The sequence below is a fragment of the Asterias rubens genome, chromosome 8 (genome assembly GCF_902459465.1).
Source record: "Asterias rubens chromosome 8, eAstRub1.3, whole genome shotgun sequence".
NCBI lineage: Eukaryota > Metazoa > Echinodermata > Asteroidea > Forcipulatida > Asteriidae > Asterias > Asterias rubens.
This window is the reverse complement of record NC_047069.1, coordinates 3,877,806-3,900,937: the sequence shown is the minus strand read 5'-3', so window position 1 is coordinate 3,900,937 and position 23,132 is coordinate 3,877,806. Positions and strand designations below refer to the sequence as shown.

The following is a 23,132-nucleotide window of genomic DNA, read 5'->3' as shown; positions in this document are numbered from 1 at the left end:
TGTACAAATCAACACCACACACGATAATGAACTGTGCTGATGGTATTGTAAAATGAAATACTTTCGGTGACCAATTTGTGTTGTGACTCAAGACATAAAGGTTATTTGGGTTACCAAAATCTCATCCGAGCCACTAAAAATTCTGGGTTACTAGCCCTGCTGACTACCATGAAAATACACTTAAGAGAACACGTTGCCTTGGTTGGATCGGTCGAGTTGGTCTTTAAAAAGCGTTTGAAACCGTTTGCTATGAAATGCACAGTATGGTTAGAAAGATGTTTTAAAAGTAAAAAATAATGATCCACACTAGCATAACTAGAAATTGCACAGTTTTCCTTTTACATCACAAACTAACACGGTCGGCCATTTTATGGAGTCAAAATTGTTACTCCACAAAATGGCTGACCGTGTTTCTTCGCGATGTAAAAGGAAAACCGTGCAATTCCGAGGCATGTTTGTTTGGATCATTAAAATCTACTTTTAAATTATCTATCTAACCACACGCATTTCATAGCAAACAACCAATCCAAGGCAACGTGTTCCTTTAATGCCAACCTAATGCAAGTGTACACCTAAAAATATATACATGTAAACCTACTTACTTACAAGTTTTTACAGTTATTTTTTAGATTGTATGAAAGTGGTGATTGTTAAGCATTGGTGCTGAAAAATCTAGGAAACCTGAAAAGTTTTGTCAAAAATGGTAGTTTAATGCTGAGGAATTATGTGCACGAATGCTCATAAACTCCATCCACTTGATGGCTACCCTGGCCAACAGTAACTGATCTCAGACTTTCAAATCCATGAAGGAATGTGTGTCAATTTAAAATCACCCGTTTAGAGAATGCTGAAAGAGTTGCGACCCAGGTAATCAAAAATGATTACCACAAAGGATTTTTTTTTTTTTGCAAGTCGCCAAACACACAAGACCTGAAGGCCACTTCAAGGTGTGGGCTACAATTGTTATTTCCAGAGGCCGTTGCTACCTACTCCTAGGGCTGAAACAGGGTTACCCCTTTTACAGTCCATACAGATGTAGGCTTGGGTATCATCATTCCGAAGCCTGGCCGGTAGAGCAGAAAGCACTACCTCCCCAATTTTCTGTAGCAAGTGTCATGACAGGGACTCGAACCCACACTCTGCAGATCAAACACCAGAGCTTGAATCCAGTAGTCTTATTAACCGCTCGGCCATGACACGCCACATTAAAGTGTGGGGGGATTTGACTCCTGAAGAAGAAACACAAAGGAAACTATGAGTTGGTTGACTCTCTATAAAACCCTGTGTTCTATTCTTCAAGACATCAGACAGGAGTCAACCCCACCCCCCCCCCACGCTCTTATGTATCCTCAGTGGTAATCATTTTTGAGGGGTGCAACATTTGGTGACCACGAAGGGATAGGTACGTTGCCTCTACATTCATTGTTGAGTCAATGGCAAGCGCCTGTCCAGTGAAAACCGTAGCCATGGCAGACATGTAGCAGAGCAGTGAGGACCTGTTTGTGACGTCACGGCTTGATAAAGAGAGATGGGCGACAGCTAGAGGTGAAGAGCCAGAAGGAAGAGGAACGAAGGAAAAGCAGCGGAGACCCAGCCTAGTGAGGTTGGGCCCGAAGAAGATACCTTGTTGCCAATTCAAAGATGGAAAAGTCACCGCAGGAGCGGTGCCAGATCTTACTTAACCAGGTCAGTGCACTTAACAAGGTCCAACTACTCCAGACATGTCAGCATCTGGAACTCCCAGAACTCCTCTGGAAAATTCAGGGTCATCTCCTGAGGGAAGAGCTGGAGGAGCAGGAACATGAGGGAATGGCGTTTTATGTGAAGCTCGCGAATTCCTGCATGGCTTGATGGTGGAGACCCGTGAACAACCAAAAGCACCAGTAATAGTGAAACCCCCAACGAGTCCAGCTGCAGAGGTCAACACTCGCTCTGGAAATGACAACGCTGGAGTAATGACCCTCAGCCGCAGAGAATTCAACTTTTCAAGCCTTGCTCACCAAATCGAGAATGGCCTGGCTAAAGGTCACAGTGAGCGTGAAGTCATTGAGGCAGTGATCTGAGCCATAAAAATGCCAGGATCATCGTTACGAATTTACCTCGAGGGAAGAACCGATCACATGCTACACAGTCTTTGCTGAGGTCGCATTATCCGGGGAAAAATGCGACAAAACTCTATCATCAACTCTCTCGTCTAACACAAGACTGCAAAGAGTCTGCATAGAGTTTCCTGAACTGGGTTCTTGACTTACAAGAAAGCAATGTTTGCGAGTCAAGAAACCAGATCAGGATTGAAGTACGACGCATCGTTCGTGCAGAGCATGTTCTTACATGCACTCTTGACAAGACTCTGAAGCGACACGGTGAAGAACAAAATCTGGCCATTCCTTGAAAACGAAACAACTACAGATGAGCTTTTGTTCGAGAGGATCGACAAGGCACAAGTCACGAGGCTGAATGTCAACAGCAGTTGGGGCATGTCAAAGCTGTTACACAGAGCACCAGTTGTAAAGAAGACAAAAATAAGGGGGTGGTATAAAACCCTGACCGCTACACTAGGAACTTCACACATTCATCAGGAAAATTCACCATCATCTCCTGAGGGAAGAGATGGAGTAGCATGAAGATGAGGGAATGGCGTTTTATGTGAAGCTGCAGGAATTCCTGCATGGCTTGATGGTGGAGATCCTTGAACAACCAAAAGCACCAGTAATAGTGAAACCCCCAACGAGTCCAGCTGCAGAGGTCAACACTAGCTCTGGAAATGACAACATTGGAGTGATGACCCTCAATCGCAGATAATTCAAAATATCCGGGCAGATCGGAGAACCGGGTCAGCAGGACAGGACGACATTTTAAAGCCATTTTAAAGGTCACAGTGTGGGTGAAGTCATCGAGGCAGTGATCCGTGCCGTAATGCCTGGAGCTACCTCAAAGAAAGAAGGAAGAACCGGTCTCACCCTACCCAGTCTTTGTTGGTTGCTGAGGTCGCATTATTAGGAAAAAGACGCGACAGAGCTCTATCATCAACTCTCTCGTCTTACACAAGACTACAAAGAATCTGCACAGAGTTTCCTGATCGGGCTCTTGACTTACGCCAGTAAGTTATGTTTGCGAGTCAAGAAACCGGATCAGGATTAAAATACGACGCATCGCTCGTGCAGAGCATGTTCTTACATGCATTCTTGACAGGCCTCAGAAGCGACACGGTGAAGAACGAAATCCGCCCATTCCTTGAAAACAAAACAACTACAGATGAGCTTTTGTTCGAGAGGATCAGTAGCGCCGCTAGTCACGAGGCTGAACGTCAACAGAAGTTGGGCCATTCAAGGAAAGAGCACCAGTTGTGAAGACAAAAATGAGGGGATGGTATAAGACCATGACCGCTACACTAGGAACTTCACACATTAAAATACTCTTAGAGCTTATTTATTTTCAAAAAGGTTACAAAAGAGAAGATGCTCTTGTTGAAGTATTTTCAGAAGTCTTAGTCAAGAGATAAGAAAACCTCTGTGGAAAATCAATTTTGCAAATGATATCTTTTAACTACCATATAATATGGTATTTTGACAACAAAGTTACTGATTTCTCAGCCATCGCTCAACATTCACCACTTTCATAAAATACACAAATAATTGTAAATACTTTAATCTAAGTAAGTAGGTTAATATGGCTGTCAAATGAGGGTACACTTCTATAAACCATCCTGTATTTTATGCATTTATGAACAACGGTGTTTTGGACTTTGGGAATTAAACAATGAATGGAATTATCATGGTATTGAAGGACAAAACTAAAATGCATAAATCCTGGTGTCATGGGTTTCCTATAGGATAAAGGAAAATTGTTCACAATCAAAACTAAATGTTTTTTTTTAAATCAACTATCAAACCCACTTTATCGTGTGTTGAAATCTTTAAAAGTTTATGTCCTGTTGTTTCTTTGACTCTTGTTGTTTCTTTGACTCATTTGATTGTTGGCATAATAATGCACAAAAAGTTAGTAATTTTATAAATGTTTGAGCACAACCTACGACAGGAAACTTTATTCTCATTTTGATTAAGCCTGACGAAAATACAGACCGTGAGTAAACTGCATAGCTTCTGTCACCGGTGGAGCTTGCACAGTCTCGCGGTAAACGGGAATCAAAGTTGGGGTCGAAAATATATGACTATCAAAAACATAAGATCCGACGATATTTTTCTTGTAGTTTTTTGCACCTCAAATTTATATAAATCCAACATCTGCAATGTGATAAATGTTAACACTAGAGGGCAGTAGACACATGAAGCACTGTTCTTACTTTTGGATTGCCCAGCTACGATAACAAAAACCCAAAACACTACAAAACATTTGTGAAAGTTTAAAGCTAAGTTGTTAAGAAGTTATCAATATAAACCACACGGGAAACTGACTGGGTAAATTTGTAAATGATTTTTGGGGTTGAACAAAGAATTGACTAGAGTAGGATTCGAACCAACGACCTCCGGATTAACGTGCCGGCGCTCTACCAACTGAGCTATCTAGCCCTATATTGACGGTGTCCCTATTTTGTCAATATCTTTGTTCGGTGTTGGCACCCCCAAACAAAGATATTGACAAAATAGGGACACCGCCAACATAGGGCTAGATAGCTCAGTTGGTAGAGCGCCGACACGTTAATCCGGAGGTCGTTGGTTCGAATCCCACTCTAGTCAATTCTTTGTTCAACCCCCAAAATTGTTAAGAAGTTGTTACATTTCAAGGATTCAAGTTTGCTTGTAGAACAAGTTAATTCTCCATTATTGTATATGAGAATATAAAATAGATATTATATATAGTAGATTTTGGAAAAATTCTAAACTTACATCAAAAAGAAAGCAGGATCAGCTTCATGTCTTTAATTGTAGCACAGCCTAGAGAGAGAGGAGAAACATTAAATGAATAGACTTCATGTTAACAGAGAGTATGAAATGATTTTTAAAAAAAATAAAAATAATCTTATATCATACCAAAAATATCAAAAATAGTTAATGGCCCGACGTTTTGACCCTAGCAGAATCTTTCTCAAAAGAAAATCGCGAAAAGCCTTCAAGAAAGACTCTGCTAGGATCGAAACGTCAGGCCATTAATTTTTTTTTTGCATTTATGCTGTGGGAACTTGGAAATAGTCCCTGATACTGCCCCTTTAAATAATAGGTCGAGTTTGTTTATGTCAGTGGTTGCTGTGATCGTCCGCCATGGAAACAGGACGTCACTGCCTGTTGGTAAACATGTAGATTAAAATAATAATCTCAATTTCATGATGTATAAACGATTTAATTATGTTCAGTAACTTTTGATGCGAGTATTGCTGCCCAGCTGCCGTTGTGGAGACCATTATGCCCTTGTTTAGGCTTCGCGCATTAATAAGCGAACGTGTGAGTAGGCCGTCTGCGAGCTATATGCAGTTGGGGTCACACTGTTATTTTGGCGTGCGATGGAACCACACCATTTTCTACTGCTGGCAGTTGCAATCTATACACTGGACTTGACTTGATGTCATTGATTTGTCGTCAGTATTCTACTGGCGGTGTTGGGGATAGATATATATAAGGATAATCAACGGATAAAGATATGGATAAATAGAGAGACATATTTCAAATTCAAGAGGATTAATAAATAAAGGTTGATGAAGAGAGTTCTTGAATCTTGGTGTAAACGAGTGGTCAATTGATCTCCTGACCGGGGGAACACTCCCCCAAAACCCGGCAACGCTCAACCGTAGCAAAACAGGGACCACGCCGCCTGCGAATCCCTACAATACCATGGGTCCTTTTGATCGGTAAGCAACAGTTTTCAACAGCAGCCCTGATACTTCACGACGGCAACAACGGCAATTGCCGTCGTTGCCCCTACCGATTGCCGCAATGCCCTTCAAAAAAACAATTTTTCACGGCAATGATTGCCGTGCCCTTTTCTCATCATTGCCGCCGTGCCCTTCGTCCCAAAAACAAATTATATTCAACGTTGTCAAAGTTCGAAAATAAGCCAAAAAGTCCCGATGTCTGTATAAATTTCACGCAACGAAATATACCCCAATTTCACGCACGTAAGGCACAACAGCAGATTTCAGGCCCGTTAGTCGTTGTTCTTTGCGTGCGACAAAAAAATACTCGAAACATCGAACGCTAGAGGGCGTTTCGGAACAGAGCGATAGCGTGAGATTAAACGCCCTCAAGTGGTAAAATTACGCGAACCAACGCTAAACGCCTTGAGAAAAAGACTCGACGTGTCTTTGCATGCTGGAATAGTGGTTTTCCCCATGCTTGGTACATGTGATGTACCATCATGTACAGCATAGGCGTCGCGCACCGCATGCATTTATTCTGTCAACATCGTGTCAAAATGGAGCAGTTACGTGGGAATTTTAGTGCTCTACGAAAAACTACACAACGTGCATGACCAATAGTAGGATTACGTATGAACAAAAATTATTTATTGTGTATTGTAAGTAGTTGTTCTTTATTTTGTTGAATTAGATGAATGCTTTCTTTTTTTCATTGGGTAACAGTTAGAAAATGGAAAAATTGGAAGAACTATTTTTAACAGGCAACTCGGAGGTTTTTTTTCAAACTGCCGTCGTGCCCTTCGCAACTTTTTATGATTGCCGTGATGCCCTTCCAAATTTTTGAAAATTGCCTTGGTGCCCTAAATTTTTACAAAAAGTCAAGGCAAAACTGCCGTGCCCCTTAAAAGCCGAAGTATCAGGGCTGCAACAGCTAACTCCATTTTCTAAAAATTATTAATATTTTATTTTATATATTTTCTCCAAATTAGGTCCTGGTCAAACACATTTAATGTAATTTTGCAGTAAATACAGAATCCAATACAATACAACAGGGTTTGATATTTTCAAGGCATCTGTGTGTGTGATAGGATAAGACATACCTTATTTGCAGTTTCTAAAGATAAGATAAGTTTGCTGAGTTCCTGTCTGTCCATCTCTAATGAGACAATCTTATTTTTGTCTCCTTTAAGAATGTCAAAGTCCATAGTGACCAGGGGTTCATGAACGGATGCAATTTTGTCACTGGAGAGGGCAAGCTGCAAGAGAAAACAAACAAACATGGCAACTTATGTCATCATTAATGATTAAGGGAATAAAAGGGTAGCGACAAGTTCTTAAACTGCTGTTTAATACCGGCAGGGTAGTGACCGTGCGATAAAGGCCCGACGTCCTTGAGCTCTGTACGTGTGTTGCGTTTTTATGACTGAGACGGTTTTTCAATATGCATTAGTGCGCATATAGTATGCATCTAAACGTATCTGAAAACAACCAGTTATAAACAGCTTGAGCTGGTCATTATCAACCGTTTAAACACCCCCACGTGACATGCTCTCCACCAATAGGAATAGCGAAACTGTTTTTGAGGTATTTATGAATGCCTTTTAAAGGCATTGGACACGTGCCAAGACTTATTTGACCCTAGACCGGCCCTTGTCTTTATCCGCAAGGATAAAGTCAGCTTCTCAGGTCCAGTGTTTCCATTAATGCCAGGCCATTAACTATTTTTGATATTTTTGGTATGATATAATATAAGATTATTCTTAGTTTTTTTTAAAATCATTTCATACTCTGTGTTAACATGAAGTCTATTCATTTGATGTTTCTCCTCTCTCTCTAGGCTGTGCTACAATTAAAGACATGAAGCTGATTCTGCTTTCTTTTTTATGTAAGTTTAGAGTTTCTCCAAAATGTATTATATATCATATTCTGATATACCAACTGAAAACTACGGCGCAACAAAAGTTACAAAACGCTGATTAAAACTGTGCAGAATGAATCGCGTATACCCCCGGAAGTGATAAAAAAAACTATTGAGAGCGCCCTCACATGGTCAAAAATATATGACGCATTGACACGTGTGAAGACCCCTTTCTATTGAACTGTACAATCTCCCAAAACACAGTATACCTTCCCTAGCTCTGGTTAACTGATTTACTTAGATGCAAGCAGCTGAAAGACATCCATCAACTACTTTTCAGTCCACTTCCGGGACCATTCATCTTTCACACTAACACAAATACAACCTTGACTGGCGTGATACTTTACGGATGCAACAAAGGTGGTTGCCTCCCTGCCCCCTGCCTTGATGCCCTTGAAATGTTCCAGTAGAAATTGACAATTTCCTCAAAGGGTGCCCTTTCAAAAACTAGGCATTCAGGCCGACCTTGATGCTTGAAGCATGAAGCAATTCCAGCCCTGTAATTCGGAGACTTTGGAACGCTAGGTGGCAGCAGACTAACCAGGTAAACATCCATTGATATAAATAGTTCTCAGCATGCGCACAATTCTGAGAACAATGAATTTACCTGGTAAGTCTGCTGCCCTCTAGTGTCCAAAAAGTCTCCCATTAGAACTGGTTGACCTAAACGAACAAACCTTGAGTTTCCAGTCAAAGTCTTTGAGATTAGAATGTGAGATGGCAGCAGTATCTGCTAATAGACTGGCTCTGATGTCATCTCTTCTGACTGTCACACTCTCAGATAGCTTCCTCTGAATCTCAGCTGGCAGGTTATCTAAGGACTTCTCCATCTACGGGGAAAAAAAATAAAAATGTCCTGCTCAGTCGTAAAAATGATAATAATAGTGGCTTCTTATGTAGCGCTCATATCCGTCACTCAGTGACGCTCAAGGCGCTTCAACATTCAGTATTTTCCTGCAAGGTATGTGCGGGGCTACTTTTGTATTACAATACCTTTTCCATGTAATGGTTTACTGGTTTACAAGGTGCTGTGGCGCAATATGCAGCCAATCAAACCAAGAACACGCGGGAAAACCCCTTCTCTTTTCGATAAGAGCACTGGGTTATTTAAAAGTTTGGTTACAAAAAGATGCCTCCAACGTCAACAGCAAGTCACCTTTAAAAAAAATGCCGTACAGCTAGGAATCCTTTAGCTTGTATATAAAGTAAATACAAACTATTATCAATATACAAATCTGTCAATAGACCTTTATTGAAAAACAAAGGAAATGTATACTCATACCTTATCTTTGGTGAGTCCATTCTTCACTGCATCTTTGATCCATCTTTGGCAAGCTTCAATGACCTGGTTCCATAGCTGGATGTTCCAGACTTTACCATAGTCCTGATACCTAGGATGACAATGTCCGCATAGCCCATCAATTACTTGGTACAAAAGCTGTTGGGAAAAAAAATACATATTTCTTACATTCAATCAATGGTTTATTAAAAATCTATTCAAATCGCTACCAGCAGAGTTACATGAACAGTTACATAATTAAAATTCTGGAGTAAAACAATTCCAATAGTAATTAAATTGGCATTAAATCTGTTTGTCACAAAAACAGAGATGTTTAAAAATTATTCAACAAAATATCGAAGGAAACTGGGGGACGATACCTGAACTCGGCTTCCAGTTACTTTGCAAAAAATTTAAAAAAATTGTTGTGCACACAATTTTCTATGAACACTTAACACAATCCATACACTACAAGTTTATAATTCAGTTCTACATCTATTCAGCTACTTGTCAAAGCCTATACAGCATCTGGACAAGGGGTTGATGTGTAGTCATTATTAAAAGACAGTGGACACTACTGGTAATTGTCAAAGACCAGTCTTCTCACTTGGTGTATCTTAACATGCATAAAAAAACAAACCTGTGAAAATTTGAGCTCAATTGGTGGCTGCGAGTATGAAAGAATATACACTAAAGCTGTGTGCTTTCAGATGCCTGATTTCGAGACAAATCAAGTTTGTGGAAAATTACTTCTTTCTTGAAAACTACGTCACTTCAGAGGGAGCCGTTTCTCACAATGTTTTACCTATCAACCACTCCCAGTCCCCATTACTTGTTACCAAGTGAGGTTTTGGATAGCTTTCCGTATCCTGCCTGCCACCATTTTTTCACTAATTTGTACAAAAAGAAATATTTCATTTGATTTGAGCAACTTGGAAGTTGGATCTCATTGATTCCATAACAAATGAAAAAGTGGTAGCAGGATACAGAAACTTTTCCTCACTGGATAAAACATCCACACACCATTTTAGTTGCGATAACGTAGATAACGTAACCCTCCTGCCGAAAGCGTAGCCGGAGGGTTACGAAGCTTTCGCAATGTGTGCAGGGCGAAATGGTTAAAAACGTACAATTTCGACAGCTAGTCAGCAGATTTGCTCCATTTTTACCACTTTTTAAAATCATGACACAAATTCTAGGAGGATGAACTTGATCCTCAATGTCTAATGAATCCTACTATATCACTCAAAACACCATTGAGGAAATAATTTAGAGAAAAAAGACAAAAACTTACCAGATCCCCGAGCGAAAGAGTAAAAAATGTCCCAGGTTGAAAATCCGAATCTGAGGGGGGCGGAGCTTCGGCTGTGTGTGCATTGTGTATCCCGGTAACTGTGCAGCCGTAGTGTTAGGTCCAAGACCATTGGTGTCGCGCGGTCACACACAACTAACGTTCCGATCTATGGTGCACGGCAAAAACTATACACGCTTGTAATAATCAAACGTTAGCGGGCGCTCTGTTTCTCTGATTTCCGCATCTCACCGCGTGTACAAGACTATGGCTGCACAGTTGCAGGGATACAGAATGCACCACACACAGCGCTGAGTCCATGACGTGCACAAACAGCCGAAGCTCCGCCCCCCTCAGATTTGAATTTTCAACCTGGGACATTTTTTACTCTTTCGCTCGAGGACCTGGTAAGTTTTTGTCCCTTTCTTCAAATTATTTCCTCAATGGTGTTTTAAATGATATGGTAGGATTCATTAGACATTGAGGATCAAGTTCGTGTTCCTAGAATTTGTGTCACGATTTTCAAAAGTGGTAAAAATGCTGACTAGCTGTCGAAATTGTACGTTTTTAACCATTTCGCCCTGCACACATTGCGAAAGCTGCGTAACCCTCCAGCTCCTCCATCGGCAGGAGGGCTACGTTATCACAACTAATAATATTTAAGTCATTTACTCACTGAAGGGCAGGGAAAAGTCACCATATTAATGCACTATGGAAGCATTAAAAACAGAACTATCATTGTGGTTAGTTTATTGATTGTCGCGTATTGGCGTTTGTCATTGTTTGTTTTTGTCTTTCTTATTGTACAATGTAATTTTGCTGTGTTTTGCTTACTCTTTTTAGCTTAATGTTTATAATATGTAAAATACTGTACAGCGTTTTGATTTTTTTTTATGTAAAAGTAAGACGCTAGGCCTATATTAAAAATAAATTATTATTATTATTATTATTATTATTAAATAATGAACAGGGTAGATGGCCTTAGCTTTCGATCCAATCCGGACCTTCTTCAGAGGCATAAAACAAGTACAAACAAATACATATCCATTTATAGAAAAAGAGAGGGGGAAAGGGATTAAGGAAAGGATCCGGAAAGAAGCAGGAAAATAACAGCCAATCACAGTTTCTATTTCAGAAACAATAGGGCCTATTGGTGGCTGTGAACCAATAGGAGTGAAGTGGCGAGGACAAAGGATGTTTGGTATGAAAGGATGGGTTACTGGACCATAAAAGGGGTAAAGTATTGTTCGACAACAATGCAGGGAGACATGAAAGGGTAGGATTAGAGAGCAAGTTGCATCATGATGCAACTAACAATGGTCAATTAATAAGAATAGCAAGATCAAAGGTATGGTGATTTAAAAATAGGTATGAGGGACCTGTGGAAAAAAGGGGGGGTTACTTACATCAGATAGTTACAGTGATGAATTTATAAAAACAACTTTAAACAAAATTCATTTATACTTTATGTACAAATATATACAGCCTATAAGTTCTTAGGCAGAAGTGAAGTGAAGGGTAATGAGAAGTTATTTAACACCAGTGTTTATGTTAAGTCCAAAGGGTTTGACTGTCTTGAGTTGGTGAATCCAGTGTGATTCTCTATTCTTGCGGTGTGTGTCATCACCATTGCAAGCTTCAATCACCAGAAGTTCAACATCATTGACACAATGATTGGGGCTGTTCAAGTGGAACATTGTAACACCCCTTTTACAGAATGGTTTAGCCCAACAACAAAATAATGCGTTTGCAAAGCGATGCGACAGGTTCAAAGTATGAACCTGGGATTTCGCTCCGGAATCTGGTAAGTTTTTGTCCATTTTTCTTCGAAATATTTCCTAAATGGTGTTTTGAGTATTATGGCAGGCTGCATTATACACTGCGGATTAAGTTCGTACCTTCAGAATTTGTGTCATGATTTTTGAAAGTGGTGAAAACGGGGCAAATCTGGTGACTAGCTGGATAGTAGGATAACAGGAAAATTGTTCACAATCAAATACTAATTTTTTTTTTTTTTAAATCATCTATCAATTTTTTTAACAATAACACTTACACTTCATGGTGTGTTGAAATATTTTAAGTTTTGGTTTTAAGTTGCGAGAGACAGTCCGCCATTAACAGTGCTTATGCATGCACGACATTGGAGCAACGTCATATGTTTTCACACCTTTCATTGGTTGGTATTTTATTGAATATTCAGAAGCTAGTATGGCGTGCAAAATAAATCAAAAACATTACTCAATGACTGGGTCATTCCATGTCAAATCAACCAGTGGTCCCCAGGTGACCCCCTCAGATTTTGATGAAACTTCATCAGAATGATTGGATGTGACTCAAATGAACACATACAAAAAAGTCATACTCCATGTCGTTTTCGAGATATGATCCATTGAAATTTGGTCGAGGTGGCCATTTTGTGCGCGCACGAGACACGAAATGTGATTTTTGTGATAATTTCCGACTTTGAAAACTCATAATTTAGATTTTGTACCAGGTAGAGAGCTCAAACTTGGTATTCCATCTTAATTTTTGCCAAATTTCATGAATCTGCACTCAATTTTAATGTATCTCCTTAAACTTTCTAGTTATGGTCACCCAAAGTAGGCACTTTAATCAGCCAAAAATGTTTTTCGTGATATATTATATCTTCTTATACACCAATTTTCAGCTTTGGCACTCAACTCCTTCATGGTGTGGTGGCAATTTGAATATTATATGTTTTTGGCATATTTTAATGTAATATCATACAGTATACATGTACATATACATTCATGTACACATGTACAATACATGGTAATATATGTTTGAAGCTTGTGTAACTTATTTTTTCTGGCTAGCAAAAACGTAAGTTTATTTGTGTTATTGTTTTTAGAAATGGGTTGATGATGCATGTTTTCAACTGCAATAAATAATTTAAGGCAGGTACCTCAAAGTGCTGCAACAATCTCCCGGTTACACAAAATATTGGAACCATACCCCAGTATGGAACCATACCCCAGTATACCGTGTGTAGTTTCACTTGAAACATGGATCAAACCACACAATACAAATTAAATCTGCCAGTACTTAGCGCTCACTGTCATATTCTTCTCTGGTTTTAACCCAACCCCAGTCCCCTGTTTCCTCCATGCTATATACATGTTTATGCTGGTTACACTTTCCAATCACATGGTCACCTTATTTGCATAAACGCTGGTATTACTTTCCATACACTACTTTTTTAGAACAATACTTCTCTAATGTGTATCACATCAAACACTACTTTCTCAAACAAAATATGTACTTGTGTATCATGCAGACACCACAAATGCCAATGCATTGATGTTACTTTTTGCTAGCCAGAAAAATTAGTTACACAAGCTTCAAACATTATTACCATGTATTGTATGTGTACATGAATGTACATGTACATGTACACTGTATGATATTATATTAAAATGTGCCAAAAACATATAATATTCAAATTGCCACCACACCATGAAGGAGTTGAGTGCCAAAGCTGAAAATTGGTGTATAAGAAGATATAATATAAATGTTTAACCATGTTAACTGGTATCAATTTCAAAAAATGCTTTAATTGATCGCGGGGTCAACCGGGGTCAAGACGGGCGGGGTCTTTTTGACCTTTTTCTGGCTGGAACCAACTTTGGGCCCATGTTATTTCTAAATTAATGCATTGGTGAGCTTATAATTGCTTATGGGTATAGACATGCACCCATAGATAATACCTAGGGAATATAGGATTCATTTGACCTCTCATGTTGGCACAGGGTGACCCCAATTATCACAAAAAAAACATTTTTGGCTGATTAAAGTGCCTACTTTAAGTGACCATAACTAGAAAATTAAATGAGATACATTTAAATTGAGTGCAGATTCAAGAAATTTTGCAAGAAGTAAGATGGAATACCAAATTTGCGCTCTCTACCTGGTACAATAACTAAATTATGAGCTTTCAAAGTCGGAAATTAACACAAAAATCACTTTTTGCGTCTCGCGCGAGCACAAAATGGCCGCCTCGACAAAATTTCAATGGGTCATATCTAGAAAACGACATGGAGTACGACTTAGCTTTTTTGTATGTGTTCATTTGAGCCACATCCAATCATTCTGATGAAGTTTCATCAAAATCTGAGAGGGTCACCTGAGAACTTTTCTGAAAACTGGTTGATTTGACACGGGAATGACCCTACTACGTAACAAATTTAATTACATTTTTGTCCTAAGGCATTTTGGCTACTATATTATTAGAATCCAGAGATATCATAAGGCATAAAAGTAAAACACCCCACCCCCCCCTTGAAACACACACACTTCATAACAATCCGTTTTCCCCCATTTCAGACCAGTAATGTTTGGTTTCAGGAGATAGGAAACCAATCTATGATATTTTCTCTTTAATGTAGACTTAATATTTATTACGCTTATTGGAATTTATTACAGTATGCAGTCAATAAAAAAAAAAAAACTTGTTGTCGTTTTCACTTCAAATATTTTAATATTTTCCCCATATTGGCACACCAGAGAATCCCAAATAGTAACCAGCTCACGTGATCCATCTAGCGACTAAAGCAGAATGAAACTCAATATAGCAGATAGTAATTTGTTTTGAACTTTCGAGGTTGGATGATGTTTCTTTGACTCATTTGAATGTTGGCATAATAATGCACTAGTGATTAGTACCAAAAATCAATCATTTTATAAATGTTTGAGCATAACCAACGACAGGAAACCTTTTTCTCAGCATGATTTAGCCTGATGAAAATACAGACTGTGAGTAAACTGCATAGCTTCTTTCACCGGTGCAGCTTGCACAATCTCGCGGTAAACTGGAATAAAAGTTGGGGACCCCGAAAACATATGAGGGTCGATAAAGTATGACGCTACGATACGTGTTGGACCAGATTAACCGTTTCCGCTTGAAACAAACAGTAACCCTCCGGCCTGGCGGCCGTCGGGAGGAGGGTTACGTTATCGCAACTAATCATTGAGGTAAATGAGATACTATTTTATTTCATAACAAATGAAAAAGTGGTGGCGCCGTACGGAAACTTTTCAGCCCCCCCCCCCCCCGGCCTGCCCCCCGCCTGCCCCCCCCCCCCCCCCCGCCTGCCCCCCGCCTCCCCCCTCCCCTCCCCCGGGCTAAGAAAAGGCGCTTGTCCGGAAACTAGACATTATTCACATTACAAATAAACGCCAATTATTTCATGAAATTAAAGCATGTAATACGTTCTAGAAAGTATACGATACATACGGTATCAAGTTTTTCAGGGGGACATTTCTCAAGAAGTTGTAAACTATCGGCGGCCATACTCAGCTCAATCCGTCGTCAGCATGCAAAAGTTAAAAAGTCCAAGAGATTGTCAAAAAATAGAGATTGTGTGGGACAGACGTGTACGTGTGCGTGTGTGATAAAACAGTCGTCGTGTGATCGGGCTGCACTACCCTTCCCACAACGTCAGAGGGCGGGCTACCAGTCTTCTTCATCTTCCTTTCTTTCTCCCCCCAGAAAACTCACATACATCCCATACGGCCCACTCCCAGTCCCATGATTTATACAAATTCTGAAACTAAATAATGTTGTCAAGGTGTGTTTATTGTGTGTCCTACAATAAAGTAAAGCTGTTTTTCATGCGTATGAGCGCAGCGAAGGAGCATGAAACTCACATACCTCCAATACGACACTATTTTTTGGAACTTAGACTTGTCACCCCAGAAAACAACACCCACTAAAATTTGATGTGCTTTTTCCCCAGCCGACTTGCTGCCAGTTTCATTATATCAAACTTTCCTCCGCTTTCCGGGCCAAAATAGGAACCAACTCCTCGAAAGTTGAAGCATAGAACCCCAGGTTGTCATTATTAAACAAACTGTTTACAGTCCTAGTATGCCTACTGGTATACCGTTTGTATTAGATAATTTAACATTAACAAAAATTTACATTAATTGACAAACAGTAACAATTTAATCCTCTTGAGATGTTTATTTTATCAAGAAATTCTATAAATAATATAAAAAAGTACGATTTCTGAGAATTAAAACATGAGAAAATTTATGTTTGGTTAAAATTATTAATAATAAACATAACTTTTCAGTTAACTTACACGTAATGAAAATCAAAACAAAAATAAAAATAAGGTTGGTTGAAAACACTTACATTAAAAAAGTAAGCAAACTTTTACAAGAACATAATAAAATAAATAGGATTTGAGCATGATTTGAGGCATTGCATGGTGAGGTATCGATTATTTATATTTGGTTTGCAGTGTATCTACTTGGTTGCCAGGTAGAGTTTGTTCTTAGAAAACTGTCTTGCTTAATTCCACTACCGGGGATGTTCGTGTGTTTGGGAGACTTCTCAATTCTGAAAAAATATTCTGTAAATATTATTATTAACTTACAGTTACACGCACGAAATAGTACCAATAAAATAATTTAAAAAAGGTAAAATTTGGTCGAAGGACCTAGTTGACTTGGGACCGACCGAGATGACTTGGGACCGAGATGACTTGGAACCGAGTTGACTTGGGACCGAGTTGACTTGGGACCGAGTTGACTGGGACCGAGTTGACTTGGGACCGAGTTGACCGGTACCCGATCATAGAGCTATATAGCTCTATGGCCTAGATGGATTGCAAACTATTTTTCTTTTTCTCAAAAGAGATAGGGCTCCGTTCACTTGTGTGAGATATTACCCAGCTAACATGTATACGTCGGCACAACGTTGGCAAACGTACACATTTTTGGTAGGGCAACCGTTGGCGAGTGACGTTGTAGTGACGTTGTTTTTTCCATCGGGCCAACGTCGCGGACGTTGGGCCAACGTTGGGCCGACGTAAGCCCAACCCCATTCCGACGTCGGCAACTTTTTTGCCGACGTCGGCACGCCCAACGTTCGTTAGACGTTTTAGCTAAACGTTGGGACAACATGATATTTTTTAATTGGCCCAAAGTCGGCTGTTGACGTCGTATTGACGTTTGTTTACAACGTTGGGCAAATTTACGAATAATCTAAAACAATAATTTAGAGATTAACTATCTTTTAATGCAGTTAACGCCCTGTGTAATTAATTCAAGTTATTAGTGTATGTTAACAATTTAAACAACAAGGGAAACTGACTGGGTAAATTTTTGAAATGATTTTGGGGTTGAACAAAGAATTGACTAGAGTGGGATTCGAACCAACGACCTCCGGATTAACGTGCCGGCGCTCTACCAACTGAGCTATTTAGCCCTATATTGGCGGTGTCCCTATTTTGTCAATATCTTTGTTCGGGGTGCCAGTCAGAAGCCATACAACCGTTAACTGCCGTGTAGCCAGGGATCACACCCAAATTACGATACAACCTGGGAAGCGGCAGCTAGGGGATGTTATTTACAAGTAATTGATGATACTAATAACTACATTACATTCTAACTACAACTTATACTGGCCCATAAACTCTTTGTACGGCATGTCTTGTATTTATATAGTCAAGAATCCACAGACTTTCCAATCATGGTTTTACACCTTTATTAATTAAAATTGCTTACTTCTAAATTCAAATGTTTTTTTAAAGTATTTTTAGTGTACATTTTTTCTTACAAACGAATTATCCACAAAAGTACACAAACTTGCTTTGGAAATTCTTAAACTCATCCAATTTGTTTTTAGTATTGTTAATACACACTTCTAAATCACGCCCACAAATTTGCATTTATTTCAACGTTGGGCCAACGTATGAATTTTATCTTGGTGGGAAAGTGGCCCTTTAGACTGTACAACGTTTCCTGACGTTGGCACAACCGTAGGAAGCAGATGTTAGGTTGCCCACATAATAACTACGTTATGCCAACATTGGAAATTGACATGTTATACGGCACAACAATTCCCGACGTTGGCATAACCTAAGGATGCAGACGTTAGGTTGCCCGTATTATAACTACGTTGAGCAAACGTTGGAAATTGACCTGTTATACTGCACAAAATCTCCCGACGTTGGCACAACCTAAGGATGCAAACATTAGGTTACCCGTGTTTTAACTACGTTGAGCCAACGTTGAAAAACGACATGTTTCACTGCATAACATTTCCCGACGTTGGCACAACCTATACTAGTCGACGTTAAGTTGCCCCTGTCATAACTAAGTTGTGACAACGTTGCAATTCTGACTGTTGTATTTCATACTGTTTGCAAACGTCCGTACAACGTTTAAAAACTGACTCCGACCTTCCCAACGTCTGTTCAACGTTCGTTTTTTAATGCCGATTGCCGACGTTCACCGACGTTGGCCCAACGTATGCATGTTAGCTGGGTAAAATCTTGCACAAAAAAAGTTTGGCCGGGTCTTTCGGAAGTGTATTTAGGACATACCGACAATTGAAAACAAAAATCGACTATGCCGCCGAAATGGTCGCCAGGGTGAAATAGTAATCCGCCCGGGATGTCCACAGGCCCGGACGTAATATAGTGGAGCTCTGCGAATTGTGTTTAAATTGTTCTAAATACACTTCCGTAGGGTTGAGAACATCGCTTGATTCTTGAATGGTCCTTCACGAGATTTGTTTATCACTTGGATCATGTTTTGCTTAGTAATAGAAAGTATGTGTGCTTTATATAACAGGCTCTATGAAATTGGGCCCAGGTGACTTGCCTCCGTGTTTTTTGTCCTCATTTTGTTAGGACCCGAATGTGTTTTTTTAACGGGCGAGCTAAAACCACTATTTCTACTACATGCTAAAACTGATTTAAACAAAACAAAAGTTTAATGAACATGCATGCTGGACGTGACACCCTTATTTTGTTATTTTTATTTTGCCTCTTTGGCCTAGTGTACTTACCCATTTATATTTAGGCTACTATGACATTTGTGAACGGTTCGATTCCTGGCCCAACATTGAGAAAAATAGTAGTTTGTTTGAAAGTTTTGGCCCCAAATATTCTAAAAGGGAAGGTACACGTTTGGTAATTCCCAAAACAAATAACATTAACTTAAAACTGACCTGGTAACGAGCACTGGAGAGGTGTTGCTAGTCTGAAACCTTGTGAGAAACGGCTCCCTCTGAAGTAGCATAGATTTTGAGAAATAGGTTATTTCTCACTAAAATAAAATAAAAAGACTTCTAGCCAGAAGTCTTTTATTCCCATCAGAAAGCACACAAATTCGTCCAACGAGGGTGTTTTCTCTCTTACCATTTTCTCGCAATTTCGATGACCAATTTAGCTCAAATTTTCACAGGCTCGTTATTTTATGCTTATGTTGGGATACACCAAGTGAGAAGACTGGTCTTAGACAATTACCAATAGTGTACCTTCGTAGGAGAGTGGCGTTACGAGCCCCGAAGTGTGACGTCAGACGTTTTTTCTGCACATTTGAATTTTCATCCTCAAATATTTTCCTGATATTTTTTAAAGGGTTCCCATCGAATTGGAAAGACAACATTTTCATTGAAAAGCACTACGCCAGTGGCAATTTCGTAGAGACAAAAAAATTGCGTGCAGGCTACGTTATGGTTATAGCTCCGTTAGAGGTAGCCCCATAAATGGGTCCTTATAGCCACACTAAAGTTGTCCAGCGCGTACAAAAGGCGCTGCGTACATAAAAAGTAGCCGCGTCCTGCTTCGATCCGTAAGATTTTGCAAGGACGGTGAAACGGTCCAACAATATATGGATTGAAAGTTACGTCGTGTAACCAAAAAGCTGATTTCCTGCAGAGCTAGTGTGAAAGCGAAGCTGTTTTTATCCGTGTTGAAATTTTACCGAACCAACACGGACCCTATCCGGATAAGGTTCGACACGGATAGAAGGTCGATAGTGTGAAAAGGCCTATAAAGGTTCTTTATCTATCTGTGGGTAAGTTCCTCCTCCACGTGGCCACCACCTCACTCTTAGTTAAAAGCGCGTGATGACGCGGGTTTCCTAAAACTCGCACAAGCTATAGGAACACGCACATACACAAGCAGCATATCACAGACAGAAATTTAACGGATACATGCGGTAATATAACGACGAAAGGCGGTTGGAATAAAAATAAAAGGTGAATAATGCCGGGACGAAACTTCTACACCATTGTCCGACCTGGGCATTATCCGGACAGTTTGCAAAGACATAAGCCTAAACAGTGTAAGATTAACATTTCAAAGTTTATCAGATTTTCTAACTTCGCCCTTTGAACTTCGCCACTTACTACTTTGAAAACGATTTTTTAAAAAGAATTGATTTTTCTATAGGTTTTGCGCTCTCGATAATTTTGTTTACCGGAGCAATTAAAAAGTTCTTTTTTTAAGGATCAACCATAGAGCTATATTATTGACTAGAGCGCTAACACCCCGTTATACACGCACTAAGGTTTTGAAGCCGTGTGGGCGCATCCATGTTTATGTACAAACCAATACAAAAGCTTGAAATTTTGTACGGCAATTGTACGGCTATTTGCATGATAGTGCGTTTGTTCTTTTCTATGTGTCATCGAAGCAAAAAATGCAGCAAATGTGAACGCACAATCTGCTGATGAGCGTACAAAACTGCGAGCGCCATGTGCGTCATGTTTAAAAGGCGCGTATACTTTTTTTAGTACATCAATCAAGTCGAACATACGGTTTTCGTAGCGCGAACGTGCGCGAATGGGCAGTCGCGTATGAAAGCGCACATGCCGAATTAAAAACAAATCGCGGCAATGTGTGTTCTCTTAAAATTGAATTCGTTCCGTAGTCACGCAACACATCAAACATGTCTGCGCTCAGGGTGGCTTCAAAACGCGGAGCAAGTTAGCGCTCTAGTCAATATATATAGCTCTATGGGATCAACCTAAGAAATGTCTCGGGTTGGCGCATAAACTTTATTTCTCACTAAAATTTGAATATGAAAAGACTAAACTTCTTAAAGGCCTGAAGCGCCTGAAGCCTTTCTGAAATCTGAAGGCACACACATTTTTTGTGTCCAACAAGGGTGTTTTGTCTTTCATTATCCAATTGAATACGTTTACGAAAATAATTATGTTAGGATACACAAAGTGAGAATACTGGTCTTTTAGTACAAATCTGTCCAGCAAGTTTATAATAAAATTATAAATCAGTGACAAAACACCCCATTTTGGGAATTAAACTTTGTATGTTTCTCCATCAGTGGCAGGTTGTGTGAGTTCATCAACACAGCAGTGCCTACATTACCACAATACAGAAAGCACAGAGTCGGAACAAAAACATCAAGCAAGGAAACATTTGTTGAAAAGTAAGAGAAACCAAACACATTTCCGAAAAACTGTGAAAAATGGTTTCAAGACGATTGGCGAGGAGCCCGGATATTGCGGAAACTGCCAGCTACCGTGAGTTTCTGTTTTCGTCCCACATAATAAAGGGCTCAATTTCATAAAACAAGTACAGAAGTGTTAATCACAGAAAACTCTAGCTTAGCAAAAATAGCTTACAAGCCTTATATCGTACATTTTGCTGTGATTGTACCCCACTCATTTCGGGCTTAGCAAAGGAATTTGCTTATCGGAAATTTTGCTATAAAGAGCTTAATTATCAAATTTGGCCCTGGTTGCATTATTTCACCTCTCCCCGACCCTTTGCTTTGGCTGAAATAGGCACGACGTGAAATGTGTGATTTACATGTAAGGATAATCACACGACAGCAATTAAACTCGGGCCCTCGCTTATTTTAAGCATGGTTGTAAAATGTAACAAAGTTTGACACGATTTTGCAAAAGAACTTGTACACAGTGAACAACATTGTTGTTCACACGAGATACATTTTATAAAATGTTACAATCAAGCTACAATTTAGCAAGGGACGCTTGCTAAGTTGCTCTCGTGTGAAAGGGGCTAAAAAAGACTGAACTATTGCCAACAGATTCGACAGGATGAGAAGTCATTTAAGGAAGTGTCATCCGCGACTATACCGGAGAATTATTCTTACATTGCGGAAAACAAGCACAGAACCATCTAGTGGTGGCGATGTCAAAACATCTCACATCAAAACGAAAACATCTCGGCAAAAGAGACGGTAAAAACTTTCCGGGCTGCGTGTGGTGCACATGTATACCAGCAGAACTAACAATTGATTCAAATTTGGTAACTATTTTGAATGAATGCGACGTTTATACATCTTGCTTTTTCTGTTCCGAAATTCCATAAGACGAGGTTTGCTAGTATGCAAGTCAAACAGGTAATTTAGAAAGATCATTATCAAAAAAGGCAGTAAGAATATTATAGCACAATGTTTCATCTGAATTAATTGTGAATTAAAGTCTTCCTTCAAAAGAGAGCTCAAGCCAAGTTCTAATATATCCCTTGAACTAAATAAAATGTTCATTGTAATGCTTATCAACCTCCTCTCCCCCTTTCTAGTGTTCCCTGAACTTAGATTAATGACACTGAAAACCTCAAGCATCTATTACCTTTGTATAGACCTTTCCATTGTTGTTGGATGGCACGGACGACCCAATGTTAGTACAACACTCACTTGTGTTATCAGATTCAACATTTTCTGCAAACTTTCAATGAAATAAAGTACTTCCCATGATTGGTTATTTTGTTTCACCAAATCCACCACTGTGTTTGAATATTACATTTTGGAGTTTCTTTGTTTCAAACAGTAGCTTTCCGGTTTTTTTTTTTATTCATGGCTCTCCCAACCTGGTTTTCCCAACCTCGGGCTTTGACGTTGCAATAGTCAATAGAAAGACCATTTTGCATTGGCCGCCAAAATGATGTCATATGGAAACTGCACAACTCTCACCCAATGATCCTCATTACCTCATTGAGTTAGGGCTGGTGACGTCATAGAAAAGAGACACCACGGAAACAAAAACTTTCTTTGAGTCAAATTTATTTATATACAATGAGATTTA

At 39.5% G+C, this 23,132-nt stretch overlaps 2 protein-coding genes and 1 non-coding gene across 4 annotated transcripts; 1 reads left to right on the top strand and 2 right to left on the bottom strand.

Annotated features, from left to right (window-relative positions):
• Positions 1 to 1,131: 1,131 nt before the first annotated feature.
• Positions 1,132 to 15,689, bottom strand: LOC117293675 (COMM domain-containing protein 8-like). Of its 2 annotated transcripts, XM_033776075.1 has the most exons (6): positions 15,552 to 15,689; positions 9,010 to 9,165; positions 8,405 to 8,557; positions 6,910 to 7,065; positions 4,848 to 4,895; positions 1,132 to 1,229 (listed from the first exon to the last, which is right to left on the bottom strand). In XM_033776075.1, exons 1-5 carry the CDS (start codon positions 15,606 to 15,608, stop codon positions 4,872 to 4,874), a joined length of 546 nt encoding a protein of 181 aa, XP_033631966.1. In that variant the 5' UTR covers positions 15,609 to 15,689; the 3' UTR covers positions 1,132 to 1,229; positions 4,848 to 4,871. The 2 variants fall into 2 exon arrangements, with proteins under 2 accessions (XP_033631966.1, XP_033631965.1); XM_033776074.1 differs by lacking the exon at positions 1,132 to 1,229 and having other exon boundaries at positions 4,658 to 4,895.
• Trnan-guu lies at positions 4,457 to 4,529 on the bottom strand. Its single transcript has one exon. It is a non-coding gene; the product is annotated as a tRNA-Asn (tRNA).
• Positions 15,690 to 20,322: 4,633 nt separating the features above from the next.
• Positions 20,323 to 22,497, top strand: LOC117293516. The gene is made up of 3 exons (XM_033775865.1): positions 20,323 to 20,401; positions 21,404 to 21,602; positions 22,133 to 22,497. The coding sequence occupies exons 1-3, from the start codon at positions 20,323 to 20,325 to the stop codon at positions 22,287 to 22,289; spliced, it is 435 nt and encodes a 144-aa protein (XP_033631756.1). The 3' UTR covers positions 22,290 to 22,497.
• The last annotated feature ends 635 nt before the right edge of the window (positions 22,498 to 23,132 follow it).

What these genes read in the sequence shown, in the direction of transcription:
- LOC117293675 (XM_033776075.1), bottom strand. Translation starts at nt 15,608, where the DNA reads ATGGCCGCCGATAGTTTACAACTTCTTGAGAAATGTCCCCCTGAAAAA. An exon ending in ATGGACTCACCAAAGATAAG is followed by an intron (nt 8,558 to 9,009) that starts GTATGAGTATAC and finishes TTTTCCCCGTAG; the next exon opens with ATGGAGAAGTCCTTAGATAA. An exon ending in CTTTAGAAACTGCAAATAAG is followed by an intron (nt 4,896 to 6,909) that starts GTATGTCTTATC and finishes CTCTCTCTCTAG; the next exon opens with GCTGTGCTACAATTAAAGAC.
- LOC117293516 (XM_033775865.1), top strand. Translation starts at nt 20,323, where the DNA reads ATGCCGGGACGAAACTTCTACACCATTGTCCGACCTGGGCATTATCCG. An exon ending in AAGACATAAGCCTAAACAGT is followed by an intron (nt 20,402 to 21,403) that starts GTAAGATTAACA and finishes TTTCTCCATCAG; the next exon opens with TGGCAGGTTGTGTGAGTTCA. An exon ending in TGCGGAAACTGCCAGCTACC is followed by an intron (nt 21,603 to 22,132) that starts GTGAGTTTCTGT and finishes TATTGCCAACAG; the next exon opens with ATTCGACAGGATGAGAAGTC.